This window comes from Pteropus alecto, unplaced genomic scaffold, assembly GCF_000325575.1.
Source record: "Pteropus alecto unplaced genomic scaffold, ASM32557v1 scaffold778, whole genome shotgun sequence".
NCBI lineage: Eukaryota > Metazoa > Chordata > Mammalia > Chiroptera > Pteropodidae > Pteropus > Pteropus alecto.
In genome coordinates this window covers 388662-414484 of record NW_006441062.1, presented here as the reverse complement: position 1 = coordinate 414484, position 25823 = coordinate 388662, and the positions used below count along the sequence as shown (strand labels likewise).

The 25823-nt window shown below is 34.2% G+C and overlaps 1 protein-coding gene across 1 annotated transcript in view; it reads right to left on the bottom strand.

Annotated features, from left to right (window-relative positions):
- Positions 1-25823, bottom strand: part of SLC2A13 (solute carrier family 2 member 13) — a 305609-nt gene that overhangs the window by 157414 nt on the left and 122372 nt on the right. Inside the window, exon 4 of the mRNA XM_006918238.3 lies at positions 4354-4462. Coding sequence (XP_006918300.1) covers positions 4354-4462 — 109 coding nt within the window. The remainder of the gene's footprint in view (positions 1-4353; positions 4463-25823) is intronic.

Sequence of the window (25823 nt, the reverse complement as noted above, 5' to 3'; positions counted from 1 at the left end):
ATCCTTGGATAGTACTGAATTCCACTAACTTTGATGTCTTACCTTACATTACCCCCAAATAAGCCTTAAACAATCAGCTCTGAGCATTTCAGATATTCTACAACTAAAGGGTAGCCCATGTGATCTAAAGTCAGAAAATCCAGGCTCCAACCTCAGCTCTAAAACTTATTGTATGATGATAGACAAGTTACTTCACTCTTTAAGCCTTAGTTTCCTGACCTAGAGGATAAATAGAAGAACTGTCCTAACTACTTGACAGGATTTTTATAAAGATCAAGAAAAAGCAAGTCTATGAAAATATTTTATAGTGTTATATATGCAAAGGAATAAAAATGTTTGTTATCATGACAATAATAAATAATTATGCCATTAGAAGGGCTAACAGTTTTGTCCTATTTTTTTTTCCTTTTCTGTTAGTGTTTATTAAATGTGTTAATACATGCTAAAATAGTATCTGGTATTTAATGCTTAATAAATGATAGCTATTAACATTATTATCACAAGGGTATGTTTTCCAAAGGTCTTTATTATGTCTGAAAATATGATAAAAGAAGTGATCTCCTGGGGATTAAGGTAAAGCAGTTACAGAAGAATAATCTGCCCAATCAATATAATTGCCTATTTCCCACCCTTACTTTAAGTTAGTTAGGAAAGGTAAGAGTAAGAAGAGATAAATATGGGAGCATTAATCTCAAAAAAGAGTAGATTAAAATTAGAAGACTGACAGAGAGTGTCCAAAAGAAGTTTATTGTCCCACAATCCCTTTGACTCCTTCTCTTGACTACTGACTTTCTGTGTAACCTTAAAAAGAGACGTTTAACCACTTGGTCTTCCCAGGTAAAATTCTGATACCTTCTACCCGTCCAAATATATTGATTATATGTTTATCAGAATATATCAAAATACAGTTTAATATAAGTTTCTTCAAAAGAAGCAAGATGCTAACAAATCCAGAGAGAACCAGATGTTTTTTTTCTTTTTCTCTCTCTTTCCTCCTTCCCTCTCTCTACCTACCTACCTACTTAGTTAACTACCTAACTATCTACCTAATTTATTACTCTCACACACACACGTTTTGGTTGTGGTAATATTGTGGGAAGGATCAATTTATTAGCAGTTATCAGATAAAATTTTTAGATAGGAAATTATTAACGTTATAACCAAGGTTTAGAATACAGGAAAAAAAAAAAAAAAAAGAATTCCTGACAAAGGTTTTCTTCACATTACTCATCACCATCTTCATCTATCACTCCTCTCCCTTTTTTATGTGGAAATATTTTATTGGTCTGTGAGAGATAGTGCAACAATATCAACACTTTTATATCAGGAAAGCTAGTACTCCATTTACTCTGTTCTTTCTATCCTGTGAACAGAGGATAACATATACACTGCATATGTGAAATTAAGTGATTAGAGTCATATTAGGAAAATGCCTCTTCCAAAAGTTAAATGCAGTTGTCTGAAGTATATAATGGTTTTAAGAACTCAGAAATCCTCTTTCAATAGGATAAAAGATGATCAAGTTATGGGTTAGGATATAAACATGAGTTATCTTACAAATCAAACATATACATATACGCAATATATATTTTTTTCATAGTAGAGAATAAGAAAATTAAATATTCTGAGAAGAAAATCTATTTCCTTGACTGAGATGGCATATTAAATAGGTCAAGGAGATAGAAATATAGATCCAATGAGTGGGAAGAGAGAAAACTAAACAAAGTAAGATCATATAATGCAATTGTAAGGATGATTTATCTTTCAATATTTTTCTATATGATCTTTCTATGAACTTTCCTTGGTGAGAAATAGAATTCAAAATACCTCATATTTCAGGTTCACACAAACTTTGGGGTGAAAGATTGGTTTTATAAAAATATTTCAACTACAGATTATTGGATTTGGGTTATGGATAGAGAAGAGCACTGCTTACTTTATTTCCCACTTAAAAGAGAAGAAGCTAGAAAGAAAAAGAGTAATGAAATATACATAATGAAATACTGAAAAATCAGAACTCTAAATTAACAAAATAACGTTTTTAAAATAAAAAATGTAGTTAATATTTTCTACTAAACAACAAAAACTAAACTATTACACTCCATTTAAGATTGTTTTAAATTAAATAAAATCAAATATATGGTAGTATTTACTGAAGCTTAAGAATAGAAAAAGATACACAACATGCACATGCACACACATGAATAGACTAGCGACAGTAGAAGAAAACACATTATGTGAGAATCCTAGATTACTCATTTCCCATTCAGATAATGAGAGAAGTGCAGTCTAAAAAAATGAAATTAATTTACGCTGTTTTATAGGCTTAAAATATGAATATCTGAAATTATGTACTTTGAATAACCAACAGTTACTCAGCATAGTTATATTATTATTATTTAAGGGGCTAGCTGTTTTGCATCATGTAGACACCATCTAAATTTAACCATCGTTTATCTTACTTTATTCTTCCTACTTTATGGGATCACTACTCAACTGCATGCAACAGCTGTATGAAAACACCTATATCATGTAGAGTTTGTGATAAGCACAGCACATTAATGACTATCGAAAATCTTAAGGAATATCAGGATCCTTATATCACTTAATCTCACTGTGAAAAGATTGAGGATTTGGAGAATCCTCATTTGAAAACCTTAATCAGAACATTTTATGGTAGATATCACAAATGGACTATGACAGTCATTTCAGCTAGGAACATACTGGCCTCAGCTACTACCCACCAATGAGAGTTGGCTCTGTTTGTGATCCTTATTTTACAGGAACATAAAACTGTATGACAGAAATTCATTTTCTATGCTTTTAAATTTCTCAAATTTAAATGCCTAGAAATGACAGAACAAATGAAAAATATTTTCAGAAAAAGGATGTATTTTAAATGAGGTTGAAAAAACTAGATATTTCACAGGGTTATTACTGCATTGCATTATTTGAAAGTGTAGTGCTAGCCTTGTTACAATTCTGTACCATCATCCACTGAGGACGCATCTCAGAACCATCATTATGTGCCATATCCAGAAAACAAATGTGCTGAGCACTCTACAACAAATGGGCCTTAACAAAGCTGACAAAGGCAAGGAAAAATGAAAAGAAATGTTAGACGGGAAGAGAAGATCAAATAATTAACAATGTAGTCCAGAAAGTTGTAGTCTAACAAGGATTATGATTAAAGTAAAATTCACCAATAGTGTAAATGTATTTAAAGTGGACTTTCTTAACAAATCCTGATTTAATCTAATGGGTCATTGGGCCTTAATCATTATTTTTAATAATCATTTTAACCAATTACTCTTCTCAAATTATCACTAAATAATTCATATCTCAAGTAATTTTAAAGAAAAATACCAAGAGTCTCAAATACAAATGATTTACCAGGTAAAATTTAATTTTACACAATTTGTATTTTTCTAATGAATATTTTTAAACAAAAGATAGAGTTAAAAAAAAAAAAAAACTGCTATGACTTAGCAGCTTTTCACCCAACAACCAGCTTCTCAGTAAAACCCATGATTTTTCTTTAACCCACATTCTATTACCTAAGATCCTAAAAGTCTACTTTGTGGAGGATAGAATAGTCCAGAATAGCCTTGATCACAATTTGAGATTATATATTAAACTGAGGGTTTATTTAATGTGTGTTTCCTCCACCAGCCTGTATACTCTGTGAGGTCAAGGCCATGTCTACTTTATTCACTGCTGTGTGCCTAGAACAAAATAGGCCATCAAAAAAGACTGAACACAGTAGAACACCCTACTATTCACCCCTATCCACCCCTAACACACATTTAACTTTGGTGATTATTCTGAAAACTAAAAAACAGGGAACTGTTTTCTGCATCTTTTTCACTTCTCTGCTTTCAGTCCATGTCTGGTCCACTGTACTTTGGTTGTAAGAAACATAATTCTATTAATGTTCTTTTCACACTGCATCATAACTGACTACCCACCCCCCCAAAGGAAATGAACTAGCTATTTGTGTCCCTATTAACCTGACAATACCAGATGATTTTTTTTTGTTTACTTTTTAACTAGCATCAAGAAATGGCTTATGAAAATATACATGCATTAGCTCAGAATATAGGGAAGTACTAGGTAGGATAAAAGAGAAACTGTATGAAATCAAATAAAGTCAATAATTACAGCAAACACAATAAATCACCTACCTCCTTCTAGTTATGAATTAACAGGATTAAAAAAAAAAAGTAAAGTATCTCCCAAAAGAAGAGTCCTACACATTTAACAACAACAAAGCACCAAGAGTCCTATTCTTTTTTCTATGTAAAATAATTCCTTTACAATCTTTTCAGTAAAAAGCCAGAAAGAAATACATACATGACGGTGTTAATGCCTGAGAGCTGTTGGAACATTTGTAGGCCACAACCCACAATTAAAGCTCGGCGAGTTGGGGGATAACTCAGCATTCTGCAGATCACAGGTCCAGCTTTTTTTAAAAAGAAAGAAAAAGAAGGACACATCTATTATTTTCAGTTCCCACAGTAATTTATCCCATTAGGATAAATTTCCCCAAATTTCCATGAAATCAACATGACTGGACGTTTCAAAACAGAACATATATACTTTTACAGAAATCTAGGCACAATGTATTTTTTCAAACAGACTTGGTGTATATATTGTTAAGTGTAAACTGTAAAAGCAACAAGAAATAATGCAAGTTAAAGCAATTTATGAATACCAGGAAGACCTACATAACTGTCAGAAACCATTCTTCCTTAAATCCCTATGAGTTATATTAACTACTCTTTGTGCTTCCACTTTCTTGGCAATTAATTATTACCTAAAATCTATTCAATGTAGGACTACTTACAAAGTCACTGGCAAATTGCTTTAATCAACCCCCCAAATGGCATTCATTAAAAACAATTAAACAAGGAACAGAATTCATTCCAATTTATTTGACTAAAATAACAACATTCATTCTAATCTATTCAACTAAAGTTGGAAATTTGGGCATGATATCAGACGGTTATGGCTACAATGAATGTTATTAATAAAAATTACCAAAAATAAAGGAAAAATTAATGTTACATACACACACACACACACATAATTTCTAGATTTTGGATAGGTCCTCAAGTGGCATTCAGTGATCATTTCAAAATACAAACAGGCTTTCAAAATATCGCAGATAACCTTGGTGTCTCTATCAGAACTCTAGATCAATATTGGAAAGCTGTAGGTATGAACCACTGAGGCCTTAAAAAGGTGACTAACCTCAATGATAATTGTTATCTGGAAAAAATTACTAAAAGTACCCCTTCTATTCTTAGAAGTGCTTCGCCTGAGCCTTAAGAGGTATTCTAGATGGTATCCTTATGGGGCCAGAGTTGACTGTTAGAAAAGATGGCCTGAAATCACTGAGATGTTAGTTGCTTAATTAGAGTCACTTTTTCTGGAGTCCAACCTTCATAGTGAACTCTAAACCGAGTCAAGAGAACTAAAATCTAAAGAAGTTCACCATTTCAGTAATCTTTTGGAAATCTAATATTCCAGTTAACAGAAATATAATAAAATATACTGTTGTCTCAGCAATACAAGTTAATATGAGACATCAATTAACTAATTAGGGCATTAATTGGAACTGAATACTACAGGAATGAGAATATTCACCTCTACATGGATGTGATCATAACCCCATAAAGACTTGAATTACTGCAAATGATTTTGTCTCTAAATGGTAAGACAGGACCTAGAGAGAGAAGCGCTGATGGTCATTCAAAGTTCAGTGCAGTGACAACGCATTTACAAAGCAGGTTGTATTATAAATGTCAAGTTGTTTTAGAGTCAAGAAAAGCAGTATTAAAACCTAGAATATATCAGAAAAGTTGTGTGAAATAGGTAGATTTTGAGAGCTTTACTATGACAATATTAAAATGTTATCTGGATCAGTTATCTGAGGATGAGTGAGCTCAATTGCAAATTTAGAGATCTATAAATGAGCCACAAAATAAGAAATGTAAACAGCATCCTATAAATACCTACTTATGTCCATAAACCAAAAAATTCCAATAAAAAGGGTTGTTAATTACCTTCTGAACCATGAGAAATTTATAAAACAACAATGACAACAAAACAAACAAGCAAAACCCCTTTTCAGCTTTTTATGGCCTCCACAAATGAGAAACTAGCCTTCTATAAGAAATCTATAATCTTTGGACATCTGCCTCTACTCTCACTATAAACTGCTCCGTGATTTGATGGACAGATTAGGTAATATTGATTTTGATGGACAAAAAAATAAAGAGAAAATTATGACAATTTAGGATTAAAGTGATTCGCCAAAGTATCAAAAGATAAACTATTACATAAACCACATATCTACTTCCTAGTTTCTGATAATCTGGTTTTGGACTTTCTCTTGGTTTGAATTTCCTATTAAAAATAAACAATGATAATTTCTTTAGTAGGCTGGATTTTTTTAAAAATAGGTAAATTTTGGTCACACAAAATTTAAAAATTCCTGCACATCTGACTATGCATACACAAAATTAAAAAATTCCTTCTATTAAAGTCATAAACGTAGCTTTATGAGGCAGTAAAATTTGACAAATGCAAACCATCATTAATCTGTATATCACGGGAGCTAGAGCCAAAAGAAAAAAATCAAATATGTTGATTGGCTGAATGTTCATAAGTGAAAATTTAAAATGCCATGCTCTACTTATTACATCTTTTGATTTTTGAAATTAAAAACATTTTGTGTATACAAACAATTCACAATTAAAAAAAATTGTGTCTGTGAAATACAGAAATTCCCACATAATAAAAACTAAACCTCTAAACAACTAAAGTAGGTTGGAAATGCAAGATTCATTCAGATAACACATAATATAATAGATGCAAGGACTCAAAATGGGTTCATCTTTTCCTTCATTCTGAACACCTCTTACTAACTTTTACAATGGTTGTCCAGGTGTGGCAAGGGTTCTGATGGCATAAATGATAAGGACAGTCCCACAAATGCAGCCATTCTTGTGGATGGGTTGTCTGTGAGTGAGCCAAGGCTATGAAAGCTTCTCCAGGTATGATTCGAAATGCACTAGAGTATATTCTGTATAAAATCCTAGCTCTTGATTTCCACTTCCAGCCAAGATGGAGTAATAGTTACCAGATTTACCTACAACATTAAACAACTAAAAAAACCATGCAAAAATAAATGAAACAATTGTTCACATGATAATGGAACAAAGGATAGTGACTCCCGAGGTTCATGAAATAGATGAGATGAACCCTACAACCATTCTGGCATACTGCCTTGAAAAAGCTTCAAGGCTGTAGCACAGGGAGGGGAAACCAGGCAGACCCTGGTGCTCTCCTTGAGTTGAAAAGATGCAGCTCAGAATCTAGGAATGCCAAGATGGCTAGTGTTCATAGGGCAAAATGTCAAAGAAAGAGATTCATAAGGGAGGACAGTGAAGATCTGCAGTCCCTTCCCCAGCCTCTGCCACTCTAATATTCAGTTGAGTACCAATCAGTGGTTATGTGTGGGGAAACTACCCAAGGCAGGGGAAAGAGCCAAAGGAAAGAACTGAAGAAATCAATCCCAGAATTTACACAGGTCTGGGAACAAGACCTGTTCCTTCCAACCAGAGTGAAAAACCTAGACCATAAGAAAGTGTATTTAGGAGGGTTTTGTATAATGGTATAAGTTTAGTGCCAGATTAAACATTGCTTGGGTTCCATCTAAAACAGTTTGAAAGCAAGACCCAAGTGCTTTCAAATAATGGAATAGAGTTCCAGAATAAAGTTCAACAGCAAGATAAAATTTATAAAGCCTGGCATACAAAAAAAAATTATCAGGCATACAAAAAGGCAGAAAAGTACAACCTGTAACAGTAAGAGAATTAATTCATCAAGAGAACATAACAAATCTAAATGTCTAGGTACCTAATAAGAGCTTCAAAATATATGAAACGAAAACTGATACAATCACAAGAGGAAATACAAAAATCCACAGTTATACTCAGATATTTCATCACCCATTTCTCAATAACCGATAGAATAAGTAGGCTGAAAATCAGCAAAGGTACAAAAGACCTCAACAACACTATCAACATTTTAACCAATTACTAAATGATATTTAGACAACACCCTCCCAACCAAGAGCAGAATACACATTCTTTCCAAGAGTATACATGTGGTAAATGTCATTAAAACATTTACCAAGATAGATTATATTTTGAGGTCTAATACCAGTCTCAATTAATTTAAAAGGATTCAAGTGATACAAAATATGTTCTGTGGCCATAATAAATTAATATAGAAATCAATAACTAAAAGATAACTGAAAAATTCCCCCCAAGCTGGACGAAAAATAACACCTTTCCATGGAGCAAAGAAATAATGGGAAATTAGATTTTGAACTGAAAGAATGTGAAAATGCAGAATATGAAAATTTGTGAAATGGAGCTAAAGTAGAATCAAGGAAATTTTATAGCAATGACCTTGGCTTCTACCTATAAAACCAGAAAAAGAGGGACAAATGGAACCCCAAATAAGTACAAGATAAAAATAATAATAAAGATCGTATGGAAATCCATGAAATAGATACGGAGACAGTTGGAAAAAAATCAATAGTACCAAAAGCTGTTTTTTTTAAATATCAGTAAAAATGATAAACTTTAGGCCCAATAATGGACTCTCAAAAGACACGCACATCCTAATAACTGGAATGTTAGACAGTAAATTATATGTATATGATTAAGGATTTTTGAGATGGGATGATCATCCTGTATTATTTGAGCTGACCCTATATGCAATTACAGCTATTAGAGGGAGGCAAAGGGAGATTCGATACAGAATGGAAGAAGGCAATGTGACCATGAATGTAGACACTGGGCTGATGCAGCCATAAGCCAAGGAATGCTGGCCGTCACCAGAAGCTGGGAATAGCAAGAGACAGAATGTCCCCTACAGCCTCTGGAGGGAGCCCTGCAGACACCTTGATTTCAACCTGGTGAACTGATTTTGAACTTGTGGACATCAGACTGTGAGAATAAATTTCTCTTGTTTTAAGCTACCAAGTTTGTGGTAATTTGTTACAGTAGCCATGGGAAATGAATACACAGAAGGGCCAGGAGAAAAGAGAAGACATAAATTGCCAATATCATGAGTAAGAGAAGTAAAATCAATACAGATTCTACAGATATTTAAAATAATAATAAAGAAATGTTATAAGCAACTTTATGGCATTAAATTCATTTCATCATCTTAGATATAATAGGCAAATTCCTTAAAAAACAGAATCTTCCAAATCTAATTCAAGAAATAGCCTAAATATATAGCCCTATAAGCCATTAAAAATACTAAATTTGTAATTAAAAACTACAAAGCAAAAACTTCCTCCCAAGTCTAAATGGTTTTATAGAATGTGGATCAGTGGTTACCTGCAGAAGGAACAGTTTCAAAAGAGCACAAAGAAAAGTTTTTGAGGGACATAGATAGGTTCACTATCTTGATTATGGTAAGGGTTTCGTGGTATCTACTTATGTCAAAATTTATCAAATTATAAGCCTGAAATATATGCTGTTTATTGTATGTAAATTATATCTCAATAGAGCTGCTTAAAAATAACTACAAGAAACTCTATAGAGTCAAGAAAGCTGAAAAGGTAAATGAATGCTAAGAAGAAAATTCAGATATTCAAAGACCATGACTTTCATTTAAATAAGGACACAAAGGGGTTACTAATTAGAAGCAACAATAATATTTGATTAAACTGGACCAATGAAGTCGGCTATGAGATTACTAGGTGAGAACTTCAAAGGATGCAGAATCCTTAGAATTTCCTCAAGGTTTTCTTTGCTCTTATTTTTCCCTTACTGTTTGTTTTATTTACTTATATATTTTATCATGTCCTAAAGAAAACTTAAGGAAGAAAAAGTAGAACACATTATGATTAATGAATTATACGATGTAAACAGTAGGAGGCTTCCCCACTGCTGACAGTTTTCATAGACTAAACTCTTTATTATAAGATGCCTCTGTGGAAAAAGCAAGGCCTGGAGCAAGATAATTACTGCTCAGCTTCAAATGTTATTCCCCCTGCACCTCACTTTGAGGCCCTATGATTGGGCTACAATCAAGCACAGCAGGGAACCAACACGAGGGTCCTCTCCTGAAGGCGGCCAGAGGCCACTCTCACACCCTGCAGGCTTTCAGGAAGAGGAGGTGTGCTGGCCACAGTGACACCAAAAGATCAATGAGCACATCAATGTTTTCTTTATTTCCCTCAGCCAAGAAAACTTGACATCCTGATATCTAGCTACTAACCAACACACACTTTGGACAGTCATAATTTAGTTTTAATTATTTTATCAATCAACAAGAGTCTCAGTTAGCTCGGGCTGTCCTAACAAAATACCATAAACGCGGTGGTTGAAACAACAGACATTTATTTATCACAGTTCTAGATGCTGAGAAGCCATGATCAATGTGCTGGCAGGTTCCTGGTGGGATCACTCTTCTTGCCTGGTAGACGGCTACTTTCTCACTGTGTGCTCACATGGCCTTTCCTCGGAGAGTAAGTGGTAGAGGTAGATAGTGTGTTTTCTCCTTTGAAAGGCACTAATTCCACTTTCAAGACCTCCTCTAAACTAATTAACTCCCCGAGGCCCCATCTCCAAATACCATTAAATTGGGGGTTAGGGTTACAATGTATGAATTTGGAGGAGACACAAACATTCAGTCCATAATACCAAGAGTATTAGGCATCTGCTCAAATCTCAACAGATTTTCTAATATTCTAATAGCTCTTGATGCCTTATGAACCATTTTCTACCATAAGAGTCCTACAAGGTAAGAAAGAGCTGGTGATGTTAATGAGGAAAGGAAGCAGAGAGGGACTGGATAACTTTCCCCAAATCACAAACTAAAAAGTATGTTGAGCTAGGACTTGAGCTAACTTCTTATTCATGCCATAAATGCCAAGAAATTTTACATGTATACTTAAATAAGCTGATTTTTTAACATAAAAATATCAACACTTATGAAGGGCATGAGTAACAAAACACGAAACTGAAGCACTTTCAGGTTACAAGAATAAAAATACTCTGCTCATCCTGACTTTAATCTCTTTACTTTGCTCTTTTTTTTCTGGCCTTATTTGCCACTATTCTCAGCCTTACTTCCAGAGTTACCTGTTTCAAAACATTCATTTCACTCTACTCCTTTCTCCATTCCTGCCTTCAGGGAGTTGAACACTGTTGGCAAATGATTAGGAAAACGGGCCACCCTGGTTCATGACAAATGCAGTGTGTGTATGAGTCAGGCCCTCCATGCTGTCAGAGGAGCCTTCAATCATCGCTAGCTGGCTCCCAATTATATTCTCAAAACATCCATTTAAAACATTCTACCCCCTTGGACTTCCATTGTTCTCTCCAGCCTCTTAGCCCACTTATCATACATATCTCAAGTACATGCTGTAGCCTACTCTGCATTAGGTACACAAGCATGATGAGGCCCTCCCTGGAGGAGCTCTTATCAGGTGGGAAGGGAGTCACACCCAGAAATAAAACAAGCTACACTGTAGTTTAAGTGCTCTAACATAGGTTCCCGTAAAGTATTATGAGATTGAGGAATAGGGAAGGACCCAGAAAGGGTGTGCCAGCTCAGGTACATAGAAAACAGAAGCCATTTCTCCTCCCAAACTTGTTCTTTACCCTGTGTTGCCTAATTTCACATTAAGTCAGAATAAAAAATGATGGCATTTGGCTATTTATTCCTTCTCCCTACTTTCCATAAGTTGCCAAATTCTAATGAAAATTAATGTATATGTGCCCAACTTCTTTTCACAAAATGTCAGAAAAATTTCTCTTGTTTTTGCATCTGTGCCCTCTGTGCCTCCCCAGTTAACTCCTGCCCCAGTTGAGCTCACATCCATCTCCTGAGACAGTGCATGGCAGTAAACAGCACTTCTGCACACTAATGTTGAATTTCCAGCTCCACTGCTTAGCCACTAGATGTTTTAAGCATGTTATTCAACCTTTCTAAGCCTCCATCTCCTCCTCAGTTAAGTGGATATGGTAGTTGTACTTGCCATTATGAGGATCAGAGAAACAAACTTCCTCGCATACACAATGTGTGATAGTTAAATTGATGTGTCAACTTGACTGCCTCACAGGGCTCCCAATATTTGGTTAAAAATTATTTCTGGGTGTGTCTGTGAGGGTGTTTTTGGATAAGACTAACATTTGAATCAGAAGATTGAGTAAAGCAGATTGCCCTCCCCAGTGTGGGTGGGCCTCATCTAATCCACTGAGAGTCTAAACAGAACAAAAAGAGGAGGAAGGGAGAGTCTGTTCTGTTCTCTCAGGCTGCCTGTTGCAGCTAGAACATTGGTCTCCTCCTGCCCTCAGCCTGGGACTTACACCATTGGCTCTCCTAGGTTTCTAGCTTGCAGAGGGAAAAATTATGCTGTTTTCTCAGCCTTCATAATTGCGTGAGTCCATTCTTCAGGACTGATGAATGAATCAATCAATGAATAGATAAATCTATCTAATCTAATCTAAATTAATCTAATCTAAATCACCTATTGGTTCTGTTTCTTTGGAGGATCCTAATACTAATACATTGTGCATTCAATAGCAAAACCTTGAATATGGTCTCCAAGTCTCCAGTTTCTGTCAGGTCAAAACCAGCCCCTCCCCATTGCTGACACCCCATCTCCTAACGCATACCCACTGATCACTTACTTGCTCCAAACCTTTGATAAGAGACCCCTAAGGGCCTATTTCATGAAGGGCACACTCCTGCCCCAGCCTATCTTTCCAGATTTATCTCATGCTAATTCTCTAATACACAATTTTTCAACAATCTTTGTGTAACCTGTTTTATAAAAAGAAACCTCATTTTTACATCTCTGTCTCATAACGTTCCTATTCTTTGCATTCACCCCTGCTCCCAAAAGACGATAATGTTATCTGAATCATGGTGTCACCTTTATACCTCTCTTATGCTCTCGCTGCAGGTTACTTTGTTTTGCAGGTTATATAACTGATGTCTCTTCTATCCTGGATTATGACCTCCATACTGAATTTGTGGGGTGAATGGCTCAGGATTTATGAGAAAGAAAAGAAAAAGGGAAGGGAAACGAGAAAGAAACACCAGAGCAAATAATGAGTACTGAGAACTCAAGACTGAAGAAATCTGAATACACTGCAAGTTATTAAACAATGTTGTGATTAATTATAAATTACCACTAAGATCCTGAGCACACCCATGCTATTTTCCTCTTCAATATGCAGCAGATGATGTTTGTGATTACAAGCTGGTGCTTGGCACATGTTCTGTTTGAAAGAATGGACTGCTGCTATTGATAAATTCAGCCTCATGTGGTTCAATCATTCCTTCACAGTTTGGCATTTATACCAATACATTCCAAAATCCTTCTAAAGCAATCAATTTGCCAAGATGTTGTGTTGGGCTGGTTGTCTATAGATGCGTGCTTATGAGCAGATCATGGTACATTAAGGCCTGTATGAGATGACTGTGTTAATCTCGTCATTATTATTCCACGTTGCTAAAGTAAAGACCTTTTTCTCCTTCCGAGGAGAGATGATGATAGGGTTTAATGTTACTGTTTTTCAAACACCTTGTTTTGTCACTATCAAGAATTCTTTCTAAATTCTAAAATATTTTCTTCATCAAAGGTATCTACATAAACAATGGCAATCAAAATGCATCCTCTAGCCAGCAGTCCTCAAATGAGAGATCTCTAAACTTCGTACAGCCATGGGGGAGCGATGTGTTACTGAGGGAAAACAATATATTAAGAATTACTACTTTAGAAAACCTTTCTTAAGCAAAAGGAAGCAGCCTTTTTAAAAAAATAAATGAGTAATTTTTCTTAAATAACTGTATTCCTAACATTAATTTTGTCTTTGGACAAAGTAATTTTCTAATGAAAGGACACATACTCTTAACCTGACAGTTTTCTGACAGTATTTTCATAACAAATTGTCATTCTTAGTGATGTAAAAAAGTGCTCATCTACCCAATTTTTCAGTAGATATTACACCCTAAGATATAAAGAAGACTATCTATGACCAGCATTTGTTAAAGGCTATACAACCATAAGTAATGCTGACTAGCGCAAAGAGCAAGAGTCTCCAAATCAGGGAATCCCAGGTTTGAATCCAGTTTAGCTATGTAGAAGCTATTGGGCCTTGGGCAGTTTCCTTATCCTCTCTTAGCTTCTTCACATGCCTCATATGTGATAACACCTATTTCATAGTGTTTTGATAATTAAAGGTGGTAATGCATATGAAATATATCACACTAAAACTCAAATAATGATGCAATAATTTCACCCATCAGCTCTCTACTAGCATTTCTCCATAGCTAAATATAAATTGAAAGTTTTAAATTAAAAATCATCAACAAATGGCATGAGTTTTCCTTCAATGTAAACAAATAAACATTCTTCACTTTTAAAATTCCACAAAATAATTCAAAGAGCCTCGCTAACATAAAGAATAAATGAATTCTATACTTATAACTTCTATTTCTTTCACAATTAACAGAACACTCCTACGCAGATTACTAATAAACCACTAGATGAAAAATCAGTAAGGTCTACACCATAGGCTCCTATAATAAATGTTAGTTCTATCAAATTCAATAATATATACTGTTAAACCATTCATACAACCACATAAATTGGAATTATCCCATTTTCTGACTTCATTTTAGATCACATGTAGACTCCCTAGAATTTAAGTATTCATGTATCTCTATCAGACTAGAACATTTTAAGACATACAAACTATGCTTCTAAATATTAATCATTTTCTTGGTTTAAAAGTATATGCATATGGATATTTAAATCTTATATAAATATTTGAATAATATTCTATTAGCATGTTCCATTTTTAGATTCAGGTATTAGACAAATAAGTACCATTGAGAATAAAGATGAAAACCTAACCACGATTCAGGTATTTTCTACTCTTCTCTCTTGTTATATTAAGCCTAAAATGTAATAGTTACCATGAATAAAGATACCAAAACATAAAAATCAGGCCGAATTAAATGGCTCATGATCTTAAGGTGGGGTAGAATATCCAAATTCATGATTGCTCTGCCAGATTCTGGAAGCATAATTGCTGCATACATTTACGGTACCTTGAAAGATAACATCTTAAAGGAAAGAGACTATTTTCTGTCATCATGAAATTCAGAAAATCGTAATTATTCCCCAAATACCCAAGAACTAAATATAAAAATGAACCAAATATATGAGGCTATAAATGTATTTTCGAATCCCAAAGTAGTTCTCTTGCCTCATCTTTCTTTTCCCACTCTTCAACTACCTCCACCACTAAAAGAAAATAAAGAAAAAAAAATCATGGTGTTCTACATGTTAAAAAATATCTGAGATAGTTATTTAATATAGAGTAAGGAAGAAAAATATTCTATAAAAAGAACTTAGTACTAAGTTCTCCAAAATGGGGTAGGGATTAGAGCATAGAATTAGAGCATAGAACTCAAAATATGCATATTCCAGTACTCTCATCTTTTACTTATAAAGGTTCAACTCCTAAAATGAATAACACTTACGGCGGAATATAAATGCTGTTGAAAAGAAATAGGGCAATAACTATATCTTCCATTTGTTCAGGTGTGCTAGGACATGTGAGATTTAACAATGTCTTTACAATGCCATGTACACAACATACAGAGCCACAAGAAGCTCCATAAAAGTGTTTGGTTGCTAAATGCAAGAGAGTTGGTACATAGGATCCTGAAGGCCTCAAGGTGGATGATGGATTCTAAAATCTGTTTTGCTCACAGTGGCAACCCAAAAGGAGCCTATATCACAGCATATAAATAAAATCAATCTCACTTCTTAGGGCTGCTTTATACACTGGTTATCTTGGCCATTAAAGTCTTTCTACCAAAGTTCTGAGTGGCTGCTGAGCTTGACTTGATAAAAGGATACCAGTCACTCCTGCAGATCTTAGAGGAAAGGGTGACCTACACAGCAAGTATGTAGTAAATCCTAGATTTTTATAGAAAAAAACTTAATTAGAAATGCCATTTAGCTTTAGTCTCTTAATTTACAAATTTTCAGAAGGTAACAATCACTAATAAAATGTCTGACGCAAATGACAAAATATAATAATTGCATTTCGCAAATCAAATATAACTTATATAACAGGAAGACCAGTTAACTGGCATAAACATAGCTTCACTTACTCTAGAAAGATGTGCTAAGAGCAACATAGTACCACAACAATCCTTTTAATTTTCTTTTCCCGAAAACCTTTTTTAGCCTAAAGCGGTTAACTAAGTACCCCCTCCTCATGAGATAAAGGCCTAAAATAAATCATTACCCCCAAAAAGGGAGTTTATGCACATTAACAAGCTGGTACATTAGTTTCTATTTTAAAAAGCTATTGGATTTCCATAAGAAATTGATAATTTTTATTTCCTATAAAATTTTAAGTTTTTCTGTTTCTTGTTATTTTCAGTATAACTGAAAAGAAAATGAGAAAACTAGAAAAGGTGGGAGAGAGAGGGGAGGTAGATGGTGTATAAGGGGTCAAATATGTGGTGACAGAAAGAAATCTAACTTTGGGCAGTGAACACACAATGCAACATAAATATGACTTACTGTTGAACTGTACACTTGAAACTTATTGGAGTTTGTTAATCAATATAACCATAATAAATTTTAAAAAATTATTAAAAAAATAAAATAAATTAAGAAAACAAATTTCTACTTATGTGTCTGGTGATATGTAACTGAAGGACTGAGCTTTGTAAAAGACATGCTTAGGTTTATTCATGTATTATAAAGATCAGTTAAAAATTTCAGTAATTTTTTTTTGACAGAGCACAATTTTCAAAGTTCTTGATCCATGAAGGTGATTTCCTTCAGGGTCACAATTTTATTTTAAGACAAACCTATGATATATTACTATACTTGAAAAAGAGCTCATCACTCAATGAAATCCAAGAAAATACTACTCCAAAAAGAAAGCAAAGGAAAACTAAAGTTCACAAGTAACATTTAGGAGTGATTAAAATTATTTTATTAACTTTAGGTATAAAGCATATCCCTGAGTACCAGATTTAAACAAAACTTGGACATGAGAGATTTGCTAGCATAATACAACACTTATGGGAAACAAGGCTTGCCTGTAATGCAAGGGTTGTAAATATTCCTTATTCTGTCATATAGACATACACATGTACAGATGTATGTATGTGTAATATATAAATATATATGTATGTGTGTATGTGTGTGTGTATTCTGTGATCATAGCACAGGATAGCTTTTACTATTGCTTTTATGTGCTATCTTACTATGGAAGTGGGGGGAGAAAGAGAGAGAGAAAACTATTTTGTAGTTACAGTGATCACCATTATAGAACCTCTTATTCCTCGCAGACCTTCACTTCTTGATCCTCCTTACCTCTTCTCCACTCCTACTTGCATGAGAAAAATGAAGATATAAATACATTTTTTAAAAATCACTACAGCAATTGTTCCTTCTTCCATGTTTTTGATAAATTCATAGGCATATATCCACAAGTCTAAGTTCTAAAAAAGTGTGCCAGAATTTCAGAAACTGTATGGTAAAAATCAGAAAAAAAATACATTGGTATTTGATTAGCACATTTAGAAGACAGAAAATATTTGTATTCAGCATCTGCTAGCCAAGAACAGATGTAGATGTCAAGCACTTGCATTGATCAACCCTTAAGCATTTTCACTAAATCCATTTTGATGACCATAGCACAGGATAGCTTTTAATGATGCTTTTATGTGCTATTCTACTGAGTATAATAACTAGGTAGGGAGAATTCAAAAGATATTTCTCCAGATGCTTTTGTTATTAGATGTCTGTGGATATCTAACCTTATTTTCTTGGCATTTTTGTTTTTAATGTGATTGTTTTTCATTAAACAGATTCTTCTAATCTTCTAATATGACACACACCATAATTTTACTTGATATGGCTTGAGATGTTCTTCTAGATAAATATGTCTCTCTGGGGATGAGGTCAGTATTTGAAAATCTACATATGGCTGTTTTATTTTGAGGGATGTCTGCAGTTACCATATGGTCAATGGCAATCTGTGAAGGGAGTCAGGATGTGCTATTTAAAATACTGTCTGAATTTTGAGCTTCTACCTAAAAATGCTTTAATCTATCTACTTTTTCTGACGGCCGAAGCTTAGTCTTTTAAAAATGCAAACTGCCAACTGTACTGCAAAATTCAATTACAAAATAAAACTTGTTTCTATATATTTTCAGTTGAACACATATAAAAAGCATATATTATACTCACTATTGGAGATGTGGAAATGATTCTAATCTTGCTACTCAATTTGTTCATGGGTTATTTAGACTATAGTATGGTTCGTGATCATGTGAATGTACGATTTAAATAGATGTAAAGCAATGTGTAGCTGGATGCTTCTCAGGGATATTCTAGAATATCCTGTCCCCTGAGGTCCCTTAAAACACCAAGATTCTGTGACTCTGATGAAAAAAACTATTTTACCAACATTTATGTTAAAAATATATGCCTCTTCATCTGAAATATAGCCATGATATAACTGTTCTGTAGGTATATAGGAGTATAACAAATCTTCTATTTGAGTGAGGTATGTAGTTATTATAAATTATCCCCATTCATTATTCATCAAGTTACTATAAATGTTTTAGGAAAGTAGTGAAAACCCATTTTTTTCCAGCACTTTTCTAAAAAGCTCAATTCATAAATATTCTATTTAGTCTATTGGTATAAAGCTCTTTCACTTTGTTGTTATATGTCCATTTAGTCTTTTAATGAAAAAGAAACACATTTGTGTGAGAGTTAAATGGATGTAAAGAACAACGCAAGCTAAATCATTTCTAATAAAACAAAGAACTGACATATTTAAAACAAGAAAATGGCATTTTCATAACCTCAAAAATGTCTGTTTTAAAATGGTATTTTGACCTAGAGTCATAACCTAAATAGATTCCTTACCCACATATACTGTCGACCTCACTTTGCAAATTACCTGAAATCTTAAATCAATTCAGAAGCCACCTGATGGAAATTCCTGTAACTTACCTCACTTCCATTCAATACAAAGTTACTCAATATCATTACCTGTTTCTTTTCCTTCCAGCTCAGTAAAAGAATTCCTTTCTTCTCTGAGCCTCCATTTTTGTGGTCCATCTTATTGTCCCCTTCCTCCTCTGGGACCTTGCACATCATTATTCTCCTCCATCTCAATCAATCCCTCTATCCCAATTATACCAAACTACAATTTTATATCTTTACATTTCCTGGAAAGAATAGGTCTACACGCACTTTCTCAATTTTGTCATTATATTTTGTAAGTACTCCCACTCCGTCCTCCACCATTTTATTGAAACTACTCTCTCAAAAGGTCATTAACGAAATTCTAATTGCTAATACCAATATTAGTCATTCTCTTTGATAGTCTTACATTTCATGCTATAACCGATTCCTCTGTAAAACTCTCATGTTCTTTGCTTTTTCTGATACTATAGAATTTTGTTTATCCTCTAACATTTCTTTGTTCCGATATAGCAACATTTGCTATAGGATCCTTTTCTTCTGTTATCTTTATGTAGGCATTCTTCAAGGTTTTACCACAAGTCCTTTAAATTCTATTGTAGCCAGTCTTTTTCTTCCCAAATTCCATCTTTTAATTTTATAAAATGCAACAACACACACAATATTTACGTATAATCCTGTCCTCCTTCTTGATCAGTAATGTATGTAATATATGCATCCTGATCCTTCCAGAACTTTTAGATCTAAATCACGTTATTGCATTTGCTACCACGGAGAACATTTTTCACTACCTACAGTGGGTATCCCCTACATGAAGCCTCACGTAAGAAAATAAGTAAATGCCGGCGAACATATTATCTCATTTTTCTTCCTCTGGGACAGTGAGAATCACATAACTGACTGCATTATCCTTCCTATTATGGCTGACAAGAGACTCAGAATCAAATATGCAACCAATTGTTAATAAGTGTTTATATCTTTATGGTCAGTAATATACATACCTACATGTTCTCCCCCTGGTGCTGACTTTCTAATTTTTAATTTCCCATATCATTATTTTTTAAAAATATTTTATTTCCACTTTATTGAATGTATTAACTTTCAGCTTCTCTAAATCATTTAAGATATGTCAAGACATAACCAAACAAGCAAACAAATAATGTAGAACAACTATAGGTTCTTAAGAAATACAAAGTTGAATTCATTAAATCACTCAGTTACACACACAACAACATATGATATTCCTGCTCTGTATCCTTTTTTTCAGGTAAAGTGTATTTAAAAATCCTTCTGGACATATCCTCAGTTTTAGTTTTTTACTCTTTATATACTACTAAGGTTAATCAACAAATGTTTTGTCAAGTGTCCTCAGATTGTCCCATACTTCCATTCCATGCTTTGTGACCAATTATCAAACTAACAAGCAGCCATAATCATGTCACTTCACTCTTCAAGACATAATTTCAGTGTTTCCCCAATACTTAGAAACTCCTTATTATGGTGCTCAAAATAGTCTGGTATCTGGCTTTAAATCTAATTCCCATATTACAGCCACACAGAACTTTTCATCACCCAGTGAACACATATACTTGCCATACCACAATGCCTAATTTCAAGTCCTTCATGTTCCTGGAATGCTTAAACCAGTCCCAAATCTCCTCCCCATTCCTACCTATCCCTTCAATTCCAGCTCAAATAATATCTTAACAACAGGGTCTTCCCTAATCTGACTCAAATGTCAGAATTATTCGCTTGATCCTATTTTTCACACTCCTCTTAGATCACTTATATTTTGACTTTGTACAATGACTATTTTTATAATTTCTTTATCTACCACTAGTTTTTTAAGCTCCTTAACAGCTGAGTCCATGCGTTTGTGCATATGTTTGTTTTCTCAATGTGGCTTACAGTAAGCGCTCACTGAATAATTATTGAACTAAAATAATTTTATTTATATAAAATATTTCCTTTAAACAGTTTTCATCTAATAAACATTTATTTCTTTTAAGGTCTAACATTAACAAGTAATTTGAAATGTTACTACCTTTGTCAAAGGTATAAGAAGTTTATTAATTATAAGCTATTTCTGTCATTTCAGAATTGGCTTGGGTCATTCTCTGGGTAGATGAAAATCCCTAGGCAATAGTTTGTTTCTGGCAGTGAGTAAATTAACATATGGTTTCTCTCATTACCTCCTGATTCACTATATATATCATAGTTCTAAATCATTATACTTTACATTAGGGGTTTGAACAATGTATATGCCCATAATGAAAAATGAAAATATTGTTTATGTATAAAAATTGACTGTGGTGCCCTACTTATTAGGAAATCATCTGCTAAAACACAGTGAAAAACTGAAGGTATAAGATAGGCTCTTCATCAGGGCCTTTCATTCATATCTTTCTGCCCAACTGAAGTCTGTAAGAATTACATGGTAGAAATACAGGAACAACATTTATGGCTAAAGTAGGGCAGGAAACATAGCCCACAAAGCCCAAAGCCCTTCTGCTGGGAAACATTTCCCAAGAGCCTTCTGCCCAAGAATGCAATTTATGCAGATGATGGTTAATTAACATGACTCATCCATTACACTACAGTTGCTAATGATCTCAGTTCTTATTTCACTGAGAAAACAGAAGCTATTAGAAGAGAACTAATTCATCTTCTCACTGCCACAATGGTAATCACCCTATGTCTTGACTCATATCCTCTGCCATCCCCTGGCCCCTCAACCCCGTACAAGGCTAACTCTAACCTCTTACTTTTGATCTGAATCCTACCCCTTTAAGCTTGTAGGGAACATTGCTCCTGTAATAATTATCCGTCTCCGTATCCCAATGTCAGTTTCCCCTATCCATTGGATCCTTCCCATCAGCATATAATGTCTATGTAGTATCATCCATAGTAAAATAAAACTGAAAAATCAACTTTTAAATAATATACATGACTCTAATTTTTCTGTCCTAGTTTATAGAAAATCTCCTTAACAGTCATCTATCTATACCTCATATCTCCACTTCCTTACCTCCTGTTCTCCTCAACCCCATTCTAAGCAGGCCTTCATCTCTACCAATCTACTGAAATTGTTACTGTGAAGGTCTCCAATTACTTTCATTTTGCAAACCTAATGATCAAACTTTAACTAACGGCAACGAAGGAAACAGTTGTTCCTTCCTTCCTTCCTGAAACACTTCCATCAGTTTCCAGAAACCACTTTTCTCTGGTTTTATTCCTACATCACTGGATGCCTCTGCTCAGTCTCCTTGGCTGGATTCAGCTCTGAGACCTGAGCTTCAAACTTTGGAATGCGCCAGGGCCCAAGTCTCTTATTTTCTCTCTATACATGTGTTCCCCATGGAGCTCCTCCAATCTCAAGACTCCTAAATTAACACTGCCATGCCAACCTCACCTTTGAGCTCCAGACTCACCTGTCGAACTTCTCACTCTGCACCTGCATTTGAATATATAATCGGCATCTCAATTTGTACTAACAAAACAGTACTCTTGATTCCCAAGGAATTCATTTCTTTTTCAGCATTCTCCTTTCCATGAAATAAAACTTCCATTCACCCAGCTGCATAAGCAACTCTTTCTTTCACATCTGTCAGTTAAATCTATCTACTTACACTTTTTGTTCATAGCACTTATAATTATCAGAGGTCAAGTTATGCATTTGTTTTCTTGTTTACTCTTTACCCCCCTCACTAGACTAACTTCTATTGGGGCCCTCGACTTTAATGTCTATCCCCAGAATAGTCTGTGCCTTACATATTTGTTGAAAGAATAATTCTGCTTCAAAAGCTACATCTGCTTTTGATTGAAGGCACATTTCCAAAGATTCTGATCTTTTCCAGAATCAGTCACTGGAAAAAGCATATGCTCTGGAGTCAGATATGCCTGAGTTTCTATATGAACTCTGCCCTACCACCCCACTCCCACCAGCAGCATTATCCTTGTCATCCACATCATTTGTTAGGCACTTACTATATTCCACTGTTTAAAACAAAACAAAAAAAGAGAGACAAGCCTTGAAAATTCCCTGAGCAGACAAAATCAGTTTAATTATAAAAACAAAGCTTAAGTTAGCTCATTTTGCAAGACTAACTTGACTTGGGTCATTTCTTGCTTATTATGCCTCTGAAAATCATAAGCCAAACTTAAACTGTTTCCTGAGGTTGATATGAAATAACCACTGACCAATTCTCTATCATTAAAGAAAATTCTAATATTATAATCAATCACTATGAAGAATAAAGTCACTGCCTTCCCACTATATAAGCTGCTTTATAACAATATACCCCTGAGCCTTGGTCCATGTTTTGGTTTGAGTGCTTGAGGTTCACTGTTGTCTTGAAGTGTGAACAATACAGTTTTACTAATTACTATGTTGATGATTCAGTGGTTTTACTTTTGCTATTTCTGAACTTTTGACACCACAAATTATGTTAACTTCTTTATACACATCATTTAATTCTAACGAATATATGAAGTGTTACTCCTGCTGTAAGGATCACAGAACTGCTAACTGGTACAGCTAGGATTTAGTTTCGGATTTGACGCTAGAGTCCCTTATTCTGCAACCCTAGTTCACCAAATTGTCCAAGGTCTCTCAAAAAGTTATGAATGGCACAGAGAGGACACAAGACCATATGTGACCTCTGCTCATGTTCTTAGTAATTATGCTGATGTAATCAGTGTCCTCATCTATAAAGCAGGGTGATGATGACACATTCCAATGATATGTACACACAGCCTAGACAAAGCATGCACTCAACAGCTGCTAGCTCTCAGTCCTGAGTTCTGACATTTATATGCACTTGACTACATTTTAAAAAGCTTCATATTGTTTCTAAAATTTTTCTTTAGTCCCTGTATTTTCTTCCAATATTTTTTGAAGTACTTCTTCATGGAGATTCTAAATATAAATACTACAAAATTATTTTACAAGGTATGTTCACACTTACTAAGGTATATCACACACATACACACACACACACACACACATACACATACATATACACATACATATATATATAACACCTTGTGACATTTTTTAAAAATGTAAAACTATCTGATACAAGGTATGTTCACACTTACTAATATATCACACACATACACACACACACACACACACACATACACATACATATGCACATACATATATATAAAACAACTTGTAACATTTTAGAAAAATGTAAAACTATCTGAGAAGTTCTAAATTATGAATTTTTGTAAATAATCCTACTCCCCTTATAATGCGTTTATGACTTTTCTTTGTAAACTTTAACATAATTTTTCATAGAAAATTTAGAGGCAAAATTCATTTCTGTCATCAACATTTCCTAAATGTTGAATCGATCAAATGTTTTGGGTTCAGGCACTTTAATGTGTTACCACTGAATTATAGCTCAATTTTACTTTACCATTCAGAAATCTTAGGACTCATACTAGTATCAAAAAAGCATATATTCTTTCTGTACAAAATTTTTCTTTTATGTCACATCGCCAAATGTTTTTGCAATGCCTGGAAAAGGGCTGAACTGCTACTCACTATGGTGATTTTTACAAATACGTCCAGTGTAGACAGACATTTAACAAATTTTGAGAGCAAATTTCATTTAGGCGAACTGCATACTTTCTGTTAAATACTAATTTTAGAAAATTGAGGGAGAGAAAAAAAAAATCATTCCCTTCCACCTGGCTTACACTTTATTTTGTTAATTTGCTATGGAATAGAAAGAAAATAATGCCCAAAGAAGAAACTGAAAAAACTTTGTATTCCCTAATATTAAACACACAATAGTTTTAACAACATAAATCCTTTTAAAGGCAATCTATTTGCATTTTTGAATTCCTGTACAAAAATAAGTACATGTAATAGTCTTTATTCAAGTGAGTACTTGGACAATGTCTACATTTTTACTATATTTGTGCCACTGAAAGGTAGTGGAAATTTTCTAAATTCCCCCATGACAAGTCCCATTAATTTTAATTGAAGCTTCGTACTCCCAGCCTACCCTTGGCAGATAAAACAGTTTAGAGACTGCAGTTAAATGTAAGGTTTTCCAGGGAGAATCTGAAAATAAGTTATAACTATTCAAGTAAGTAAGCCACATGTCTGGATGAAGATTTATTTGATCAGACTAGCTTTCTGAACTTCAAACAACCCATGCACAGAACAGATGTAGCTCTTTAATAAATGCAACTGTTTTTATTTCCCTTTCTGTTTACCTGTGCCACAAATGGATAGAGCAACTCTAAAGAGTCAAAGTGTATAAATGTTGAATAATGTATATTTGCTTATAAATCTTGTCATAAATAAATGACAAATTATATTCTTAAATTTAAACACTATAAATAATTCTGTGTACTAACAGTAGACTAGGAACAATACCTTTTCAGCAAAGTGTCCAAAATATAACGACTCACACATCGAAACAATGACACCACCATTCAGAAATGTAAATCACAGAAAAGGCACTGTTGTCATAGGCCTTGCTCAGGGGTTTGTCTTCTCTTATTAAGGTCTGAAAATAGACTTTTAAATAACTGCTCCCTTAAACAATCATCTCAGGTACCTGTCATGACAGCACCGAAGCACATTCTTTCTAGTTACCATCAAATGCAATTTATCATCATCACCAGGACTGTGTACTAACCGGTAGGCTCAAAAATAAATTAGACAAGGTCCTTGACTTCAAGGAAGTTACGCCGCAGATGGCACAGCTGACAACAA